Source organism: Gasterosteus aculeatus, chromosome 17 (genome assembly GCF_964276395.1).
Source record: "Gasterosteus aculeatus chromosome 17, fGasAcu3.hap1.1, whole genome shotgun sequence".
NCBI lineage: Eukaryota > Metazoa > Chordata > Actinopteri > Perciformes > Gasterosteidae > Gasterosteus > Gasterosteus aculeatus.
The window spans coordinates 10,089,074-10,110,130 of NC_135705.1; the positions used below are offsets into that span (position 1 = coordinate 10,089,074).

Here is a 21,057-nt window from a genome sequence, read left to right on the forward strand (position 1 = left end):
TTAAGTATGAAATAAGCGGTGAGCATTCTGATTTCTAGTATTAAAATAGCATAAGAGTGCATAGAACAAGTCTAAAAGTGATGCCATCGTACTCGCTATATTATTTTGATCTAATAGAAATATTGTCCGCAGCATTTGTGTCCACAATACAAGACAGACACGTTCCCACACAGGCAGCACTTGGCTGTTAGTGGCTCATTTTGTTAGGAGGTGGGGGGTTGGGGAAAGTCATTGGCTTTTATCACCTGAGTTTACAATTTCAAGGGAATAGGGTGAAAGTAATGACTCTGCTCGGGGGATTATGGCTCCCGGGAAGGCTTCAATCAGACCTGTTGGTAACCTGGGACCTGCTTTTACTTGTGTGTGTGTGTGTCCGAAGGCTAAGTGCCACCCTGACTAGCCCGTCATGGCTCTAGTTCAGTTTAATGTTGGCCTGCAAACGAATGACTTGGATGTGAAAGACGACATAACAGTAAACTCCCTGCAGAAAAAACTGGCTCAATATGTGAGTGTGTGTTGAAATGCCAGTTAGGTTTTTATTGCCTCACTTATGACACACTAAAATTATACAAGGCGTCTATTTTAAAATTTAGAGTTATGCCTTGGGCTGTAAATCCCTTTTTAGAATGATCAATCGTTTGTCAATCCTCACTTTTACATTATTCCTTCTATTTTTTTTTTTATGCTGGCTCGGGACGTTACTCCAGTCCGGCACTTTCCACTTAAATAACTTTCAACACCACAACAACAACTGTGCCAATGGCGCTAGGAGCTGTGTGCCTTCCATTCCTGGTGCACCTTTCAAATGTGAAAAGATGCTCTCGTCCACGTCATTAAGAACTCCTACTCACAGACAGTTGGTCACGCCGCATTGTGTCTGTGCTGTTTGTGTCACTGTGCTACTTCCTCTTGGCCAGGTCATTTCCCTCCGACGAAAGGTATCCGTGAATGTGTGCAGAGGAAGGAGGAAAGAGTGGGAATAAGTAACAGAGAAGCGTCCTTCAAACCGAAACAATCCCAGCGGACGACTAGTGGAGAGTATTTGAGATACAGCCTGCAGCACATGTTCATAACAATCATTACAACAAGCCCAGTCGCTTTTTATGACCCTTTATTTTCATGTTGCCCCTTTGAACCTTTGGAGTCAGGCCTGTGGAGGCCGAGAAAGGCTCGATCATGGGGCAGTGACGGGATACAGGAGAGCGAGCAGGCAGAAGGTTTTTCACTTGCATAGAGATGATAATAAAGCGGAAAGCATTGTGTCTGTGTTTGAGCGGCTGCTCAGCTGTACTGTAGTCCGGCCAGAGCTGGAAATGAGATAAGCGCGCACCCGAAAGTACTCGACCTAAATACAATTCAGGGGCTTTTACTTCCGCTGCACTTCTGAGGGAACGTTTGTACCTTTTAATCTGATAAAGGTAGTTGTTTTGTAGATTAAGATTATTCAAGTGTTAGAACTACAACACTAACTTAATCGATTTGGACTTTTTACCTACAAGCCTCAAATACTGCTTACATGTTAGAAAGAATGATGTAAATCCATGAAAGATTAAGAATGCGTCCTTTAAAGTCAAATATAAGAAAAACACTTGTAGCTCATTGCTAATAGGGTCAGGTGATTTCTTAACTTTCCACATGACTACAGACCGGCCGACAACATCTGATTGCCGATTTAGTTGTTTTGGTGTACGTGTGTGTGTCCCGACAGCTTCCCTTAACAACGTTTCTGCGTGCCAAGTTGACTTGAGGTCAGTTCCACAGAATCATTTTCAAAACGGTCACCCTGCCCTCTCCTCCTTCTCACGTCAACATGCGTGACTCTCAAGGTGACCACAATGTCAGAGCCCCATTGATGACTGTACAAATAAAAGAACCATCATCTACATTTACCGCCCCAGAGGTACGTGTTTCCCTTTCACTTGAATACGGCTCAGCGTGTTAGATTGTGTTAGATTTTTATTGCTCTGGCACGTCTGCTGATTGATATCCTAATAAAAGCACATCTTTGTTCGGCGCTCACTCACACTCAAGCAAACTCGTAGTTAGTGCCGCTGGTTCTTCACTCTATAATCATAGCTTATTTTTGTACGACCTTGTGTTTGTGTAACTCTGGAGTTATTGTAATCGTAAATCAGTTATTTCAAATTTCTCCCCTCCGGCTAATTCTGTGTGTGTGTGCGTGCATGTGTGTGTGCATGTGTGTGTGAGAAGGAGGGCACGGGTCAGCGAACTGAAAGGAGTAGTGAGGGGGGGCCGGCCTGGCGTTGGAGCAGAGCAGGGTGCAGCTGAGCCTCTAGTCGCGACGTATCACTGAGGGCTTTATTGTGATTTGTAATTATGTGGTTTTCTGTGGGGCCTCAGTTCGGTGCGCTCCCACACTGAGGCTCCTTTTAGCCGGGGAATACTGAGCAGCAGAACAGAGGGAGGGTGGGGCCGGGGGTCACCGTTAACTATTTCTGTTAAACCAAGAATGATCAGACATGGCTGCATCTCGGCTGTAGTGAAGATAAATTCAGACTAGATTTTCAGAATAAGGCACAACTCTTTGTTTTCTTGCCATTTCCTTTCTGGAGTCGATATGTGAGCAGTTGTCTCAATTGTGACAACTGTGCATCTGTACATTTACCAAAAAGAAAGCTATACATGTGCATGACTGAACAAGCTGCTGATGTTTGTTAGAGGAAAGTCAACAGGGCGTCAAAGTGCTGTCATGCATCAACTGCGCTCCGACACCGTGTCGCTTACCTGCACTGCCCTCTTACAGCGCCGGTTAGCCATTAGATGACTGTAGATGACTGAGGATCATGTGTAAAGCCAGGACGAGAGCTGGGCGATATGCCCCAAATCTTCAATGACGACATGCGTCATTTCACATCGCCCTACAGCATCTGGTGACTAGTCCTGTGAGAATTAGATACTTGACAAATGAAAAGTAATCAGTCATTTCAAAGTGCAAAATATATATGTCTCAAAGGTAACTTTTTTTGGAAAGAATGATGATATTGGCTGACAACGTTTGCATGCATGCACACGAATACATACTATTCAGATTGAGACAAGTTTTTTTTAATTACTCTGCAGTATTACCATAATCAGCATTCTTCTGCAGATTATCTGAGGGAATTGAGTTAGCGTGTGCATGTTATCAATTTAGATGATGCCAATCACAATTCATCAGCACAAGATTTCTTCACAGTGTGATTCCATTGAAAGACGACGAAAGATCGTTCAGTCCGAGCCGGGCTCCTCCGTAAAGAGTTGGATTACTGGCAGTGCTACTTTACTTATTGCATTCTGGAGATTAACAGTAAATGGATTACAAACAGTCCCAAACTTTGTCTCGCTTATTCCCTTTCTGAATTGGAATGTTTAACCCTCAAAGTGTCTGCACCACAGCAACATACGGAGAGAGCTGGTGCTACAGTAGATAGTTGGTGTGCAGCACGTCGCGATTACAGCGGCAAGTGGAGTCCGCCGAGCTGTCAGCCAGCTTCATGGCCGAGCATGAGGGGCGGCGGGCGGCTCTGCTTTCCCCATTCGTGTGCTGCTGACTAAGACCTGAATCCTCCAGGGAGAAAGGATCCCTTTATGTTAATGTAGAGGAGAGGACAAATGAGCTGCAGTGTGTCGAACAGACACACACACAAAGATAAGGAGAAGTAGTCACAAAGGTGTCTTCTGACTGAACATTAAAAGATATTAAAGGAGTTATGGACCAGAGTGTGAAGAGAGAGCGTGGATGATAACAAAGTGTTGGAGTGTTGAGTTGCTGAGCTGTGCCACCTGACATTGCATAGAGCTGACAGCTGCACTGAGATCAGTTTGAAAACTGGGCAGCAGCACAGCTTGTTAGGCCTCTATGCTACTAATGCAAGAAATCCAACCCAAAAGGCTGTGGATTTATGTCCGCCGGGATACTCATTTTGAGATCATTAAAATTTGTAATTTCTTATTTTGTAGTCCAACGTGGACCGTGTTGCCCTCGAGCCTTCCTTTGTTTCTGCTTATTGATCAGCCGTCTCTCTGTCAGCAGCCTGAGCCCAGTGGCATTGACTCAAACCGGCCCACAAAAAGCTTACAGTTGCACCCTGATTGATTTCCTGTTTTTCTGCTTCTTTTTTTGGGGGCGTGCCAACACAGCTCTCTATGACAACATGCATGACGTGTCAAACCAGATTCGAGCCAACTCGGTTTTAGTAGATTCACACAACCTCACATAATCTGATAAAGTGCCCTTAAGGCCTGTGGTGAAATAACCTGCAGTCGAAACGAGGCTTTAAGGCACCGGAGGACTGCAGCAGTGACGGTATAAGAGGGCGGGGCCTCTTCTGGTCTGACGGGACCCTAATTACAGCTTTACCCGTCTTCACTCCGAACAGTTTTATTAACCATGTTGAAAACCTCTGAGTTACAGCCCAGTTCAGCCCAGGCACACACATAATAATCCCGAGGTTTTGCGCTCTCCATGTTTCCATTGGCTCGGGGAGGAGGAGCTGTAAAGTCTCAATGGCAAAACTTATTTAGAGTTGTTGTTTTTTTTGGATACCAAATACCCTGCGGGTTAAAAGCATCTAGTTTGGCGTCGTGTTCCTGTTACATTTACCTGGGTGAGTGAGCTGACGGAGTAACCTCAAGGAGAGGAAGAGACTAATCATCTTATGCAAACTGAGTGCATGAATACAGACGGAGGAAACAGGAAAGGCGGGGCAGCGTGTTTCCTGTGAGGCAGGAAGTGAGCGGGGTCGGACCACAGAAGCACAACGAGCTGCTGCTGCTGCCAAAAGCCCAAATAAACCATCCATTGATGCCTCACCGTTCCCTCTGATTTTCAAACTAATACGACTCCCTTCCAGAGACTGGCACCTTCTTTTCTCCACAGAGATTAGCAGGTTATTAAGTAGCGAAATAAATCCATTTGCCCTTGATCCCTTTAGCTGGAGGCCCCTGTGTTCACGTTTCTCCGGCCTCAGACGGCTCCTGAAGGTCACAGTGTGATAGAAGACAAGGGTGGGACATTCGTCTGAGGATCAAACCATAACCTATTACATGAAAAGAGAAAGGTAAAGGAGAAAATCAACGGATGACTCCGCTGTTTAGGGTCTCGTCTATTTATGCTGAAATTAATATTGTTGTTATTTTGCATCCTACTGTGCGGCTTTTTTTTTACATTTTATATATCAGTTATTTACCTGCCTCAGACGTATTTCTTGTAAAGTTAAAGTACAAAACCTTCCCTCACTAAAGTTAAGACGCCACCTTACTTCCCATTGTTACAGAACCCAGCTTTGTCTCATTTCTCTATAACATGCTATTTAGCTCGGGGTAAATAAACACCAGGTTTCCTCTTGTGATTATTGTTTCATATTGCCTCAAATTGTGTCGGAATCACTGAAAGCACGTGACACAAGTTTTTCTGAAGTGTTTAAGTGACGACTAAAAACGTGGAGCGAAAACATGAGATATGATTTGTTTGACTGGAGAATTTCAGCACAACGGCTGCTTTGAAATGGTCTGCGGCGCGCACGCACGCACGCACACACACATATATAGATTGTTGTCAAAATGACGTACATCCGTGAGTCCTTTCACTGTGCATAACTGGCTGACCTTGCAGACTATTACACAAACCCTTTTACACTAGACTTAGTTTTATGACGCGTTTACAGCGAGTCCGTCCTCATGTACTCTCACAGTGCTGCTTTGTTCTGCTCGTTGTAAATAATACCTGTGGTTTTCACAGGTATGATTGCTCTGCCATTGATCGATGGCACACTATCCTGACTGATTCTCCTGAAATTCATTATGAATTGAGTGCATTATTTAATCGTGTACATATAACCAGGCAGGCCAGTTCTTCCCAGTCCATCCTAAAAATAGAACTGCAGTGATTTCTAATGGAACAATAAAGTTAACAACCGTAAGAGAAAATGTGGCTCAGCAGACAAACTACTGCATCAGAATCAGAATTGGCTTTATTGCATCGACAACAATGAAATTGCCCCATCGAGTTAATACTGAAAATAGGGGTTGGAAGGAGTTTTTGAAAAGAGAGGAGAAAATGTTCCCTTCCTCTTCCCTAATATCTCCTAATATCTGCAGATTGTTTTTTTCAACTATACAGTGCACACTAATGTGTTTTTGTCATTATTTGTTATTAAAATGGTGCTCCGTTACGATAATAGAGGATGAACACTGGATGAAAAAAGATAATGAATCCTTACTCTACTAAGAATCAGCAGGAACTTGTTAGTTGGCAACCCCAGGTTCTGCCTCAAAGCACCACTGGTAGGATGTGATTACTGTTACAGGAAGCAAAAGCACTCTAATTTTTCTGCTGGCACATTTGATCTTTTCGCTTCATTGTCTGAATAAAATTGACACCCATATAACTTATATGACCGACCTTCCTGTTTCTGATAATCGGACAGCAAAGTGTTTTGTTCAGCTTGTATTAAGCTCAGTTTTCACATCACCTCTTTATTTTGCATCAATTCCTCATGAATGCCTCTCTTTCAGTGAAAATAAGAATGAAAGCACAAAGATTATATACACATGTCCTCTTACGTGCAAAGGTGCACTCAAAGCTACATCACACTTGCGTGTTATGGTTGGGCCTCTTCAACGTGTATACTTGCAGAATCTTCTATGAAAGTACATTTGAAATCCTTTCTGTCCAAGCCTGCACATTTAACAAAGATATTTTTACCACCACCTACAAGTTGCTGCTCAGAAATGAGACAACTTGCCTCAAAAAGCCTAATAGCATTCAATAACACGGTTTAAGGCCACGAGGGAGTAGTGACATAACACAGCAACCAGTCTAATTATCATTGTGTAATCTAAACAACATTTAACAATTCTGCTGGTGGTGCTTACATATTATACCTCATTGGGTGGGATATTTAAATGAATTTTCATTTGTTTATTCACAATTACAGTTCATGTCACTGTAACCGTGATGCACAAAGTGGGACAAGACCCCCAATCTTTTTCTAGCTCTGCATTCGTTGTCCACCACAGGCTCAGCCCACACACTTTAGAGTCCTCTCACATGCCGCCGCAGAACTACATTTGGATTCCTACCTCATTGTCCTCTTCCTTTTCATGTGAAAATGAGTCTGCTCGCGTCAGTAGACTCATCACCCAGGACTTCATCTACAGACGGTGGGAGCGAAGGAGATCCCCCTGGTGGTGTTGATGAAGGAGGAAACAAATGAAGCATTCAAAAAACAATGACAGAGGGGAAGGGGGAAAAATGTGCTACCTTCCCGGCTGAAAATGACGTTTTAGTAGAATGGGCTGCTCGTGACAAACTGAAAAATGTTCATACCCAAATTCCTGCAGCACTTCGGATGTCCGGATAATGTCTGTCACCTTTCTGACGTTCCTCTCATAGACAGGAAGTTTCAGAGCGTAATTGTTAGCACATTGTTCTTTGACTTGTTTGATTTCTCACAGTAAAACCGTGATGGACGTTTACTGGGAGATTTATTGGCCTATGGAGACACCATGTCTTAGTGCCTCACCTTGGCCTCTATGGCTGCCCTGCAGTTTGCTCCTACTTCCTGTAGATACTGAGAAGGGTTGTTGAAAAGATACTTTTTTCTATATTCTTCTTTTTCCTTTTGACGCCAACTTCCCCATTGCGGTGAGCCGCCGTAGCTTTTGTAAATGTAAATCGCTCTATAAAAGTCATAACTTTTATACCTGTTCTGCGTACTTTGCTGCTTCCTGTGTGTGTGTGTGTGTGTGTGTGTGTGTGTGTGTGTGTGTGTGTGTGTGTGTGTGTGTGTGTGTGTGTGTGTGTGTGTGTAGCAGGACTTTCCTGCAAACGGGCCCTCATGCCTGGCAGAATCTACCCTGGCTAAATACAGGTATAGAAATAAAACAAACTCCTTGTTTCACCCTTCAAGCCGACTCCCAGATGGACGGGGCCCTCTCGCCGGGCTGCGTTGTCGTGGTCAGACTTGCTTTTTCTCTCTCTGACCCCTCGCTTGGTGTCTTGGTGCGTGTCGGTTTCAGTGAACGTTGGTGTTCAACATGAGGAAAGGTCCAGATCGCTTTAGGGTTCAGGCTCTGTGGTTACTATGGCGATTATCACCGGAGCAGAGTGTGTTTTGAAAGCAAACAAGTGTGTTTTGGCACTATAGCTGGCCGGGAGGATGTCGCTGAGGGCAATGAAGATGACTATCGTCAGGGAAATTTCTGACTTGTATTATTTGCATAGCTTAGGCCATTGTTCTTATCCATTGTAAAGTTTATTTTGAACTAAACAAACTGTCAGACAAAATGAAGAAGGCTTTTGTTTCTCTGCCGTCTCATCTGGTAACATGTCAATTACGCCGGCCCCATTCTCAACCGAACTCACTTCACAGAGCACTTGTTTCTTTGTCTGGAGTCCGTCCATCTCCCACTTTGCCTCCCCGAGTCTGGTCAGCTCTGGTCAGCTGCAGGGGGAGAGAGAGCGAGAGGGAGAGAAAACCCCCGAAAGGAAGTGGAATAAACAAAAGGAAAGCAAGCCAAACAAAGCTGCAATGAGGCTTTGGTAGACGTGCCAATTCAGGGCCAACGTGTGCACACAAAGAGTTCTCTGTGAGTCCTCACTCACACGCAGGCTTCACCATCACACACGCGGGAATGGTACACAGAGACTACTTCAGTAGGCCATGTTGTATCGTTCACTTTCAATGGATATGGGGACATTTGCGCATAGTTGAAATCTCTAAAATGGGAAACCTTTGCCCCGGTGTGGCTGTGATTGTCTCTTTTCAGCTCATGTATAGTACTAAATGCATTCTGTCAGTACTTTCATCAACCTATTATTATGAAGGGACAGCATTACGTGCTTGAGACGTCTGTAGGGTTGAGACTGACCTAAAATAGTTTGTGGTTGATAGACTGGTGTTCACACTGTATACTTTATAAAACTTCACAAGACGTCACTTATTTTCTGCACCAGAGAAGTAAACAACTCTCCTGCATTTCTCTCCTCCCGCCTGCAGTGGCCTATAGCATAATGGTAGAAAGGGTTCAGTACCAGCTGAGTTCACTGAAGGGCGGATTGGTACATAATAGCTTTTTCTCTGCTGATGTATGAGGTTTGTTTCTTAAATTGGAAAAAAAAGTCCCCAGGCTTCCTCATGCTAGTAAGGAATACCCGCATGGATTGAACACAACCTTGGTAAAAAGAAAAACACTGGCAGAAATTTTCTTGTGATTGCACGGTGATGCGTGAACCGTGAGATCGCAAAGGGGCAGTGACACCCTTAAAAAGGTCAGCTGTAGCTGTCAAAGAAAGGAGGGGATTTATGAGGCTGTGAGGTGAAAAGGAGGCGAGGCAGACGGTGCATGAGTAGATAAACAACCTGATCCTAATATCTGATGCAGAGTAAACAACACTTAGTGTGTGGAGATGGATAATTGACCCCGTGCTAAGCCCCGCCCCCTTCTGCTACTCCAGCCAGCTGTCAGAGCTACCATGGAGCATAAACCTTTTAAAATGCAAGATATACAATTGATGAGTTTAACAGGACTGTATTTCTCAACAAACTTTCATGTCAAATGAATTTCGTGATAGAATAGGAGGAAGAGAAAGTGCCAGTTGAACATTTAAGAGAGAAATATTGGCAAGCTCCCTCAGTAACTGGACACTGGGCTTCAACAGACTCCAATCTGTCAGGTTAGAGAACCACACCTCCTCAACCCTCATCCTCAACACGGGTGTACCACAGGGCCGCGTATTGAGCCCTCTCCTCTACTCCCTCTTCACCTGCGACTGCAGACCTGTACATAGTTCTAACAACTTCGTCAATGGTGATTGGCCTCATCAGCAACAACGATGAGTCGGCCTACAGGAAAGAGGTCCAGCACTTGGCCGAGTGGTGCGGCAACAACAACCTGGCACTCAACACCAAGAAGACCAAGGAGCTACTTGTGGACTTCAGAAAAAGCAATGGTGGCACACACACACCCATCTCCATCAACGGGACGGAGGTTGAGCGTGTTTCTAGCTTAGAGTTCCTGGGTGTCCACATCTCCAAGGACCTCTCTTGGACTGTCAACACCTCGACCCTGGTCAAGAAGGCGCGCCGGCGCCTCGGCTTCCCTAGGAGACTGAAGAAGGCTCATCTGCCCCCTCAGATGCTGGTGAACCTCTACCGCTGCACCATCGAGAGCATCCTCACCAACCGCATCACGGTGTGGTACGGCAGTTGCTCTGGTACCCGTCTTCTCAGCCATCGGGTTTGGATGATTGACCGAGCAAAGCGTCTTTCATTCAAGCTACAAACACTGGTTGGTGTAGAGTGTGTGAGCGGAAATCCTCCCTGCTGTGTTGCATTTCCTGTTGTTAAACATTCTCACACATATGAGCCGTATACAAACTAGAGCAGTCTGATGTAAGAGTTATTCAGTCCAGTACATCAGGCCTTTCTTCCCCCTTTTTTACAGGAAGTCTGCTAGTTACCAAATTACTATTAATAGAACTTCTTTTGCACAAAGGTTTTTTTAATCGCCATGGTTATGTGGAAATGAGGATAGGGGCGCACATGTTGAGGTTTTCCCTCTGGTGCATGCACCTGCTGAATATCTTCTGATTCCAGTCATTGTTCTAGTTTTGATTGACAAATCCTAATATGTTCCGTGATGTTGTTGTAAAGTATCTCAAGCTGCTTGTCTCCGCTGGTTCGTTAGTCAAATCCTCGAGTGTCAACACTGCGCCATGGCAAACTTTCCGTCGTGATTTAAAAGGAAATCACTGTATAAAAACCACAATTAAAGGGGTTTTATTCTACTCGTAACCAGCACATTTATCATGAGCTCTGGTTGAAAGGTGAGACCACTGACTTCAGTACAGCCTTCACCAAAAGACAACCCCGCTGTTATTTTTTCATTCACAGCAAGTTTCAGCTCGTGTGCTGAGAGGAAAATGTGTGAACCGTTGAGAAACCTCTCTTTTCCCCCCCCTCCTTTTCATTTCCGGTGCTTTTTTTAAGGGTTGCTAAAGCCATGCGGAATTGGAATAAACTTCCTGTCTATTTCCCGTGGTTAATTGCGGCTTCTTTTGGCACATGGTTTCTTCCTCCTGCCCGCTTCAGATTTGTTGATTTCACACTATTCATCGTTTTCATGACGATAATTACAACATCTTATCGGTTTGCTTAAGGAGCAATACTCATTTTCGGGACCTTGTTGTAAATGTGGTCCTGTTGAGAGGTTTCGTTGCACGTTGAGAGTTCGATAAATAAACCTTTCAAGACTTTAACAAACTCCAGGAAGAAAACAGCCAGGGATGGTTTCCTTACTGAGCTGATTTCATGTAGTTCTGATGAGCATCATGCAACACAGCAGTCCTCCTCTTCCTAACCTGCAGTTAAAATGACTCCCAAAGTCTCACGTCACACCAGCAAAGCGACAAACTGTACTTTAATAGAGCTTGTTATTAGTTGGAAATGACGCACACAGCATACTTCAACAAATCCACTAAAGGTGCACAGTGGGTCTGATATTTTAATAAAATCTCATTACGCAAAAGTTATATTCTAAAAACCTTCTCTTCTTCAATGCATAAACTTTTACATATATAATATATCTGAAATGGCTCCATTTATTATTTAGCTTTAAAGTTCATCTTGAAAGTGAACGGCCTTTTATCTGAAAGTTCAAATTCGATTCATCGGGTCTCAATTAAGGAAGAATAGAAAAGCTGAGCGAGGACGTTCGCTCGGGCCGTGTGAGGTGTGACGGTGTGATCGGCGCTTTCATGTCTGCTGGCTTCAAGGTCGCGCTCGCCTGCGAGCTTTGGAGCTGCGAGAAGGCCAGTGGTCTCCGGCAGCCTCGTCTGCACTTTGATCGATGGCCTTTCGGTCCGAGGTAATTATCCCTGACGAGAAGCGGGACGCCGGGGACTTTGTGGACAGCCGCGTCTGCAAGATGGTACGAGACCTGAGCGTTCTGGTTATAGGTTATGACCATTTGCAAAAAGGTTTACTGCCCTAACCGAAATGCCAAACGTATGACTCTCTCAAAATACATGAAACAAATATTTGTCTTTAATTTATGGTAATGGTAAATAACTAACATTCACGCACTGTAGTCGCAGCTACAGGAGCAATGTGGGGTTAAGTGTCTTGCCCAAGGACACATCGACATGCGGGTTAGCGGAGCCTGGGATCGAACCGACAACCCTCTGATTGGAGGACGACCGTGCTCCCCACTCACCCACAGACCGCTTCATTTACTCTAATTTAGCACATTGAATATAGATCTACCGAGTACATTCAAGAAGCTTTGTTACGAAGCGTGCTTTTGTCATACCATGGCTTTTCAATATCTCAGTGCTTATTTTTTGATGCACCAATCCATAATTCATAGAACTCTTTCCCTCCACCCGCTTCGGTCTGTGCGCCTGTACATGTGAAAGCGCGAGTACAGCGGTTAGTGCGGTGTGGGGGGGGGGCGCTGGTGATTGATGCATGTATAATGCATCAGCAGTCCGTCTCCAACGAGGCAGCAGATGCCTCCAGTGAGCTCGGGACCACCTTCCTCACTGTCCCCCGTCTGCCTTCATCTTGGCCGTTTGATGGATGAAATGTACTAAACTATAATTTGAAGGGGCGATCAAATGAGTCCAAGTGTTTTTCGTTGGCGGCGCTGTGTCCTGTCACTCCGTGGTTCAGCATCGCCTGCCGTCTCTCCAGAGAGGGACCCTCTAAGCTCTTTGCTTTGTTTCTGAGTGAGGCTGAGGCTCAAATAATGAACGTGAAAGTAATGAAAGGGTGAAGTGGATCCTCCTGTGAGTGGAGCACCGTGTAACTGTAGTGTGAGGGTAAGTTAGCGGGGGCATCCCGTGTAATCTGTTGACCCGCATGTGGCGGGGGGGGTCGCTGTTACGGATTAGTTAGGGTATTTGATTGTTTTCAATTGTTGCAATTAACAATAAATACCATGGGGTATTAGAAAGTAAGATTTAGTGAATGTGGAAGCAAGTCATACACCAACTAAATGTCTACTTATGTTCTAACAAACCCGGGGAGGGGAGGAGGAATGTCATATATGTGAACATCATAAATCATCGTTCTGTCAAATTTTAACAGCAGGCAGTAATTTATGCTTTGTCCTTTTGAAAGACGTGTCTGAGTGTATTTTCTATTGCAGCAGACTGAACGTCTGCGTGATGTATTTAGTCGACGTGTAAACCCTGGATCTCTCATGTTGGGTCTTTTATAAATCCTAAGCACAATATGTTTGCGCGTGTCTGTGTGTGTGTTCCTTTATTTGGGCAAACAAGCGTGTTCGTCCTTCAGTTGCGCCGTGGTCGAGGAGGCCGGCCCCAGACCTTCCAGCAAATTCACAAAACGCTCGCTTTCAGCAGTCCTTCGCTCAGCGCTTCTTTGTCCCTGCAAACAATCTTCAAAATCGCCATGAGTTATGAATTCCTTCCATCTGGTGTGCTGTGATTACGGCTCCGAGGCAGGAGACTTTGACCAAAGCCAAACTGTAGATCCGAGCAGGAGACGGACCTCACTTGCAAAAAGGAGACGTTTTTTAATAGACTGATCAGCTGACTGCGATTGGTGCCAGTGGATTGGAGGTTCCCTGTTACGTAGTGATGACACTTTTATGCACTTATCTACTCCTTATTCTGGTGGTTAGAGGTTGTTTCAATCATCAGCAGCCAACGCTGGAAACCACCCATGTGGGAGACCTCCATCAGTGCCTCTAGAGGCCATCCTCCGCTCTCTTCTCTTTCTAGGGTCCTAAAGGTAAGGCACCACCTTCAGAGCGGTGAAAGATGAGGGTCTCTATACGATGACGAGCAGGGAGCTGTCACTCTAACACACAACCACCTTCTGACTCCTTTCGTTAGGATTTGCTGCCCACGTCCCTGTCTGGGAATAAGGAGACAGACGTTTTGTTCCAGCGGTCACGGCGGCTGTCATGCGCGTGTCCAAACATGCGCGCTCCGTTATCAACCAAACCTGCCCCACATGTCACCCTCTACTTCAGTGTTGCAATCCCCTCTTTTCTTTGCCTTGCGTCTCCTCGGCGAACCCTAATGTTTGCGTGTGTCTCTAACTGAAGGACGATGTCCGCCTGTGAGGTTAACAACGTGTACCGCCTGTGGCGGGGAATTTAACATTTACGACGATACAACACGCCTGTGGCCTGCGATCGGAAACCAAAGCAATACAGACAAACCCTGTGAATCACAAAGACACTAGCTACTTGAATTGTATTGATTTCCTTCTCTGAATTGACCTCTTATGTGCGTTTTCTTTTTCATTACACTGTCTCTGACTAATTAAGAAGCTGTCTTTCTCCCTACTTTCCACTCCTGATTTTCTGATGTGCATCGGTTAACCTTTAACCATCTAATTGTCGTCCTGTTACCAATGACCTCTGCAGGAGTACCACATACAGTAGTGCCTCCGGCACCGTCTACCGATTCTCTGCACGCTTATGGTCCCACAATCAAAATGCACTGTTGTGTTTTTAGTCATCCATTCTTTTTCATGCCCTGAATTGACGATGTTAATCATTAGTCGAGTTTGAACATGAGCGGAGAACATGCTGGTGGCGGTGCGAGAGTGGGTTTCCGTACGGAATAAAGCATGTCGCAACATAACATCTCTGTCCGGCGCTTCCCAAACTGGTACTTTTACGAACCACTGAAAACATCAACCTTCTGATTATTAATCCCTTGATAGTTTCTGTGGCTTCCAATTTGTTGAGGTCATTTTCAGAAATGACATTAAATGTATCCACATCCACCTTCTTCACTCTGGCCTCACTTCCCCTCCAGATACATAGAAAAAACAGATTTGGTTTCTCTTGGCTTCTCATCCCTCTCCTCCCTGGCAGCAGTCGGCAGCGCGCCGTCCGTGCTCGCTCTCAGCCCCGAGGCGTGGTCGCCATCTGTCGAAGGAGACTAGATCCCTCCGTCCTCGTCTTTCACGCCCGTCCGTCCGTCCGTCTGTGTGTGTGTGTGTGCATGTGATGCTCCTTCTTCTTTTTTTTATTTTTCTTCTGTTCTTAAGCGTACATGCATTCAGACAAGCTGCTCCCGTTTCCTCCTTGATTGGATCTGAGAATAGGAAGTGGCGCATGTGTCTCTCAGAGGGGCCTCCGGTCTTGAGTCTGGATTGGCACATTCTCTGTGCGCGTAGCTGAGAGGAACAGGCGGCATCGGGCCGCCTCGCGGCTGGTGTGTATTCGTCGGAGGACAGCGGGAGGGAGAATTTGAGGAATGATTGATATGGATATTAATTGGATGATAGAATGGAGAGAGAGTAACTGGTTAAGTGATGGAGTGGATTCCGTTGCGTAAGATGTGAGAGTGAAGGTTTGGCAGTGTGAGGCAGACTCGTCTGACTGGAGCCTGCTGCGAGTTTGCCAACTCAGCTTTTTTGGATGTTGTTTTTTTCCCTCCCCTGATTAACCCCGTTCTCTCGTTCTCTACCTCGGTTTCCTTGAATTCCCATTGTTTCCTTTATTTATTTATCTTCTCGTCTTAGCATGAACACCAGCTGCCTCATCCCCCCCCCCCCCCTTGTATGAAAAGCCTTGGCAATGTATACCAATGAAACTAGCTTTGCCCACACTGCCACCACAGAGTGCAAAGAAAGCAGGAAAAAATCACATTAAAATGTGCTAAAGAGCGCTCCGTCTCAGTTTCTCCAAGCGCATATCGATTTGAAAACCTCCAGTCTGCGCCTGCCGCTAATGTCTTCAGTTGAGCTTAAAGGCGTGTGCAGATTTGGAATTTATGGGTGAGCCCTTCACCAAGGGTTCAGGTATTGATTTATTCAAGAGATCTGCTCTGCAGGGAGCACGCAGATATTCCATCATGGGTTTTGTGGGCAGATGAGCCTGACTTACGACAACATCCTTGTGCTCTCCCACTTGCCAATGTTATATTCAACTTTCTCTTTGTTTATTGTCTCACCTTTTCGAAACGTTTCTAAATGTCTGGCTCAAAACATGGAGACCAGAATTACCACAAAGGCCCTCAGTTAAGATGAAAGCATATTTCAAAGTGGACATTGTGAAAATACTGAAGGAGCAGCATTAAACAACCCACTGCTGCAGAATACTAAACACAATATATTTCACATTAGGAATACTGACATCATGCAATTCTGTGCAAAGTGTGATTTTGGACTTTTAAGCAAACACTTGCACACTGGCGTAACTCTCATTAGGTCGGGCTTTTACTGAGCACTTACAATCAGCTAGGAAGAGAGACACTAAATGAAAAGGCTAAATGATAAAAACACCTTCCTATTGTGTGTAATGTTTTATCTTCCTCACCTGGACCTAATATACAATAGAAATTAACTTGATTTCCCTCATCAAAACACCAAGTGTCGCTTTTATCTGCAAAAATAAAAAAATTAATATAAGAAATGAGGCTTTCAAGCTACACGCCTTGATGTGGTTGTATTTTCTAAAGCTGCAAGTAAACTCCGGGGTCACTTAAGGACGCTTTTGTTACAACTCTTTGTTTCTGTTTGCCTGAAAGCGATTCGCAGTCGATGATACAGTGTGCTGCTCACATCCGCAGTGTGACTTGACTCCTTCAATCACGTCCCCCCGAGCCTTTTCTCTCGCTGGCGGCCATGAAACCGTTGGCCATGGCTGGTCGAGGGCAGTTCTCATGCTGACTGATGCGAGGCGGAGCTACGTGAGTAACTTGCGTGAGCCACCGCGCTGATTGGAGGGGTCCAGGCCTCGGCATCAACAGCGGGCCTGTGTTCTCAGCGAGCAGGGGATCACACTGCTTCCTCTGTGTCCTCTGCGTCCACCAGGACGCTTCACACACTTGCACATTTATTAACACAGAGCAGCACACCGCAGGAGGTTTTCAATCGTTAGCGTTTCAAACGTGATTAGGCTGCTGCGGCGCGACACACGGGCGTTGCTGGGGCACAAGGAACCACCTTGATCATTTTAAGCTGTTGGCCCTCAGTCTGGACACAGGACAGGGGGAAGCACCCTTCACTCTGTCCTTGTTCATCATGATTCACCAAATCCCCAGTTCCTTATTTGAATGTAGGTTTCACAATTAAACAGAAAAATGATGAATCTGAAATCACTTTTGAGCTGATGGCCACGGCTCAGTTCATGATACCTAGAGCCCCGCTGCCATCAATTTTGTGTGCCCCTTTTTTTATTTTCTCTTTTCCCCTAAGCCCAAAAAAGAGATTCTCCATTCACATCTGTAGGCACTGGGACAAGGATTTGCCACCATGTGGCTCCGCGCCTGAGCAGGTAGATTCCCCTTGTTATAATAATGAGCAGGGCTCTCTTCACTCTGGTGGCCACTTGGGACTCGATTAAAGCTAAAATGTTTGTTTGCGTGTGCAGATGTTTGTAGGGAATGCATCCATTAAGGACCTGACTCTCATCCGACCGGATGGTTTCGCTGTTAATGACGCCTCCAATTGTGAATACAGTCCATCCTTCGTGGGTCAAGCAGTGTCCTGCCGCAGCTGGCCCCCTTTAATCCCAAAACGGGCTCCCCTGGTGCCCGTCTCCTTGTTGGATCTGTCTGCCAGTCATAGGAACCCATGTGTAATCAGGCCATTTCCTGCTGGGAGATTTAAGAGTTGCCTGCCTCTTTCTCCTAGTAATGTGTAGTCATCATAATACTCCCTTCTTTCCCAACACACACAGGGAAATGATACTAAACAAGCATTTATATCCATTTTCATCATGTTTGGAATTTATTAGGAGGTTAAAGGATTGTGATACATATATATACCGACTGGCCTCATTTAAATGAAACCAGGGACGTAACCGGTGCTCTATTTTCCCCCTCTGCCTGTTTTTTTACCATGACTCAAAGACAACCACAATTGGCATACGTGCTGCCCAGTTGCTAAGCAGTGGGCCTTATTTATTTTCCTATTTCCTTTACTTCATCCCCTGCTCTGCACAAACAGTCTGATTCCTCTGTGTCTTGGTCAAACTGTTTACCTAAAGGAATTAATAGGTTTTTCATTTTATAGTTATGTCGGATGACTTTAAATTTAGAAGGGAAAGTTTCGTTAAGTTATAATCTTGGTTTTTCTTCTTTTTTTTGTGCTGATAAAAACTGAAAGCCAAGCAAAGCGTGCCATGTGGTCGGTTCTACTCTGGTCCTGTGTGAGACCCAATGATGACCTTGGCCTACTCCGAAACCGAGGCCCCGGTCGCAGCTTAAAGCGTAATGGGCAGAGGAGCTGTGCTTGTTCACCACCGAGTCATACAATTTTTTCCAAACAATCTTTGGAACCTTCTAATATGAACAGGGCATGTGTGTCTGTGCGTGTGCGTGTGTGTGTGTGTGTGTGTGTTCAGCTGCAGCCCCGAGTTTCCACTCTCCAAAGGGAGCTGTGGTGATAATGCAGCATTAGCCACAGATCAGGCACAGTGTGTTGTGCAACAACGACAGGATCAGTGGTGTGAGTCCAACTGTCGTCAGGTTCTGAGTTCCCGCCCCCGCTTCTCCCGACAGAACCACCCACAGCGCTCTGCAGGCCTGTTGGGCCAATCGGGAGAGGGCTCGCACACGTATCACATCAGTGACCGCATCCTGTGTGACTTCTCAGCAGCCCCAGCTGTCCCACTCAACGTGTGTGTTTCATCCAGTTAAGGAATGAATATTAGAAAAGATGGGTGTGTTCAGCCTTGAGGAATTCTGCGAACTGTCTTGGTAAATAATAAGGATGACAGCATTGCAGTGTTTTCCTCTTTTTGGGAGCTTGCCTAAAAGCTCAACTCAATACTGAAATCCTTTGTTCCTTCAGTTACATTAAAGTTCCCCTCACATGTGATGAGGCACGGACCCCATTTTACAGTTATTACATTTGAACTTCAGACATGATCCACATGCAAAGGCTGGAGAACTGAGTGCATCCAGTCTACCACCATGTTAAGTGTGTTTGTTTGATACAATAAAGAGAGCGGCTACCTATTTGTTAACCAAAGCAACAGTGGCACCAAGGTATGTGTCAAACTTCCCCACTCATCTCTTAACTGTTAGCGGCTCCAGGTTCACTGGACAAACTCCAAAGGGCATGTTTACTGCTTCCAGGAGAGTGTGTGTGTGTGTGTGTGTGTGTGTGTGTGTGTGTGTGTGTGTGTGCTCGGTCAGATGCATGTTGAGGCAGAGTTTCGGACAGAGAGGACCAGCGGGCAGACTACTGCCCACCCCCCCAAAGTAGTAAACCTGGGGGGCAACACTGTTATACAGTTTTACAGAGTTAGTTTGTGCCATGTTAAGAGACCACTGTTTTTATCGCCTTTGGCTTTAAATCAATATTATGGTTTTAGCCAGCTTAATTCCTACACAAGCTTGTCTGTTATGGCTCTTATGACTTATTCAAAGCTTTCCATCTACAACTGGAATGCTCGCTGCACATTTCCACTGCGCATTAGTTATTTCACATTTTCTTCACTTACATTATTTACAGTTTTGAATTCCGGGTTTGCACTGAGCCAGAGAGGAAGAGACGGTCTCTACCTTCGCTTCTCCTTCTGCTCAACAACATCGCCCACAGGCTGTGCAGCAGATGGACTCTGGGATTTGCGCAGACAGTTTGGGTTTCAGAACCATGAGGTGGATGTAAAAACGAGGAACATCCCATTGGGTCTGTGGCTGAACGCTCACACCCTTTTTGGTTTTGTAGCATTTTTGGCCACGTTCGGTCAACCTTAACACGCAGCATGTGATGACAGGCCCCTCAGACTGTCTTTATTTTAAGGAAAACCACGCGTTCTGCTCTCTGAGCCAGCCTGAGCTCATATACCACGAAGGAGTAGAACCTGACAGCTGTCTACGGAAACTGTCTTTGCCCGCTCCTACCCAGAGGCCTCGCTGGGCGTGTGCGTGCTGCATGCTGTGTACTAGTGTATTTTGAGGGTCATCCCAGAAAGACCCTGGGCAAGTACGAATGGAGAGTGCGCTGACAGTCACCCCTGGGGGTTTGTGTGTGTGTGTGTGTGTGTGTGTGTGTGTGTGTGTGTGTGTGTGTGTGTGTGTGTGTGTGTGTTAGATTCCTTGTGGCAGATGCGCTCTCTCTGGCCTCCGGCTCTTAGAATAAGCATAGCAGGGGATAAGAAAAGCTCTGTATCCTCTCAGATGCTACCATCCAAAAATGTTAAGAGAAATAGAGTGGTGTAATAGAAAGAAGGGAATATGACGGCGGGCGGTTTGTGTTCCTTTTTAAAGGTTGAGCGAGCTCGGTATTGATTTCAGACTGCAGGTGGAACTGACGGAGCTGTAAGTGCAGTAAGAGAGAGCAGGCGAGCTGAAGGCGAGACAAGGGTCCAGATGTGAGACGCCTCGCTGGCTGCCTGTTTACATTTCTCGGCCAACGGGAGTGTATTTTTAACCTTTGCCTGTTTTTGTTCTCCTTGCAGGTGCTGGAGAGTCGGGGAAGAGCACCATTGTGAAGCAGATGAAGTGAGTGGCAATCAGCGCAATTAAATCTATTCAGAATAACTACCCACCAATGGTTTTCCAACATTTATTTTATTATATTAGTATCTACCTCATGAAGAATTATAGCAGCACAAAGGTAGTAGTTGATGGAACTGCTAATTAATTTGCATTTTCTTTTTGCTTACAATTTGTGCTTAATTTGACTGTTATGAGATCTAATATCTAATAAATGAAGCAAACTTGTGAAGACCTGTCACAACCTTTTTGATATGGCTTGTGACTTCTTGGTTGTTTAACTGAAAATCCCAATGGAGACTGGACAGATAATCTAAAGAAAGGTGAATGCATTAGTCTTAGTGAGAGGGTTCTCATGTCTGAGGGTCATATCAGTTGGACCAGCCGGCAGCTCTTAAACTATTAAAGATGCTACTAATTGGATTGGCCCATTGATGAATATTTTTTTATTTAAATTCAAGTATAGCAGGTGCCAAATGGCATCTTCTGGAGTAGGTTTACACACACGCACGCACGCACGCACGCACGCACGCAAGCAAGCAAGCAATGTCCTCTTATGCACTCCAGATGATATTGTATACATGATGTCCCCCCTTCTGATAAACACAATCTTT

The 21,057-nt window shown here is 45.3% G+C and overlaps 1 protein-coding gene across 1 annotated transcript in view; it reads left to right on the forward strand.

Annotated features, from left to right (window-relative positions):
• LOC120834973 (guanine nucleotide-binding protein G(i) subunit alpha-2) overlaps window positions 1-21,057 on the forward strand; it is a 42,244-nt gene that overhangs the window by 9,743 nt on the left and 11,444 nt on the right. The window contains exon 2 of the mRNA XM_040203403.2: window positions 20,407-20,449. Coding sequence (XP_040059337.1) covers window positions 20,407-20,449 — 43 coding nt within the window. The remainder of the gene's footprint in view (window positions 1-20,406; window positions 20,450-21,057) is intronic.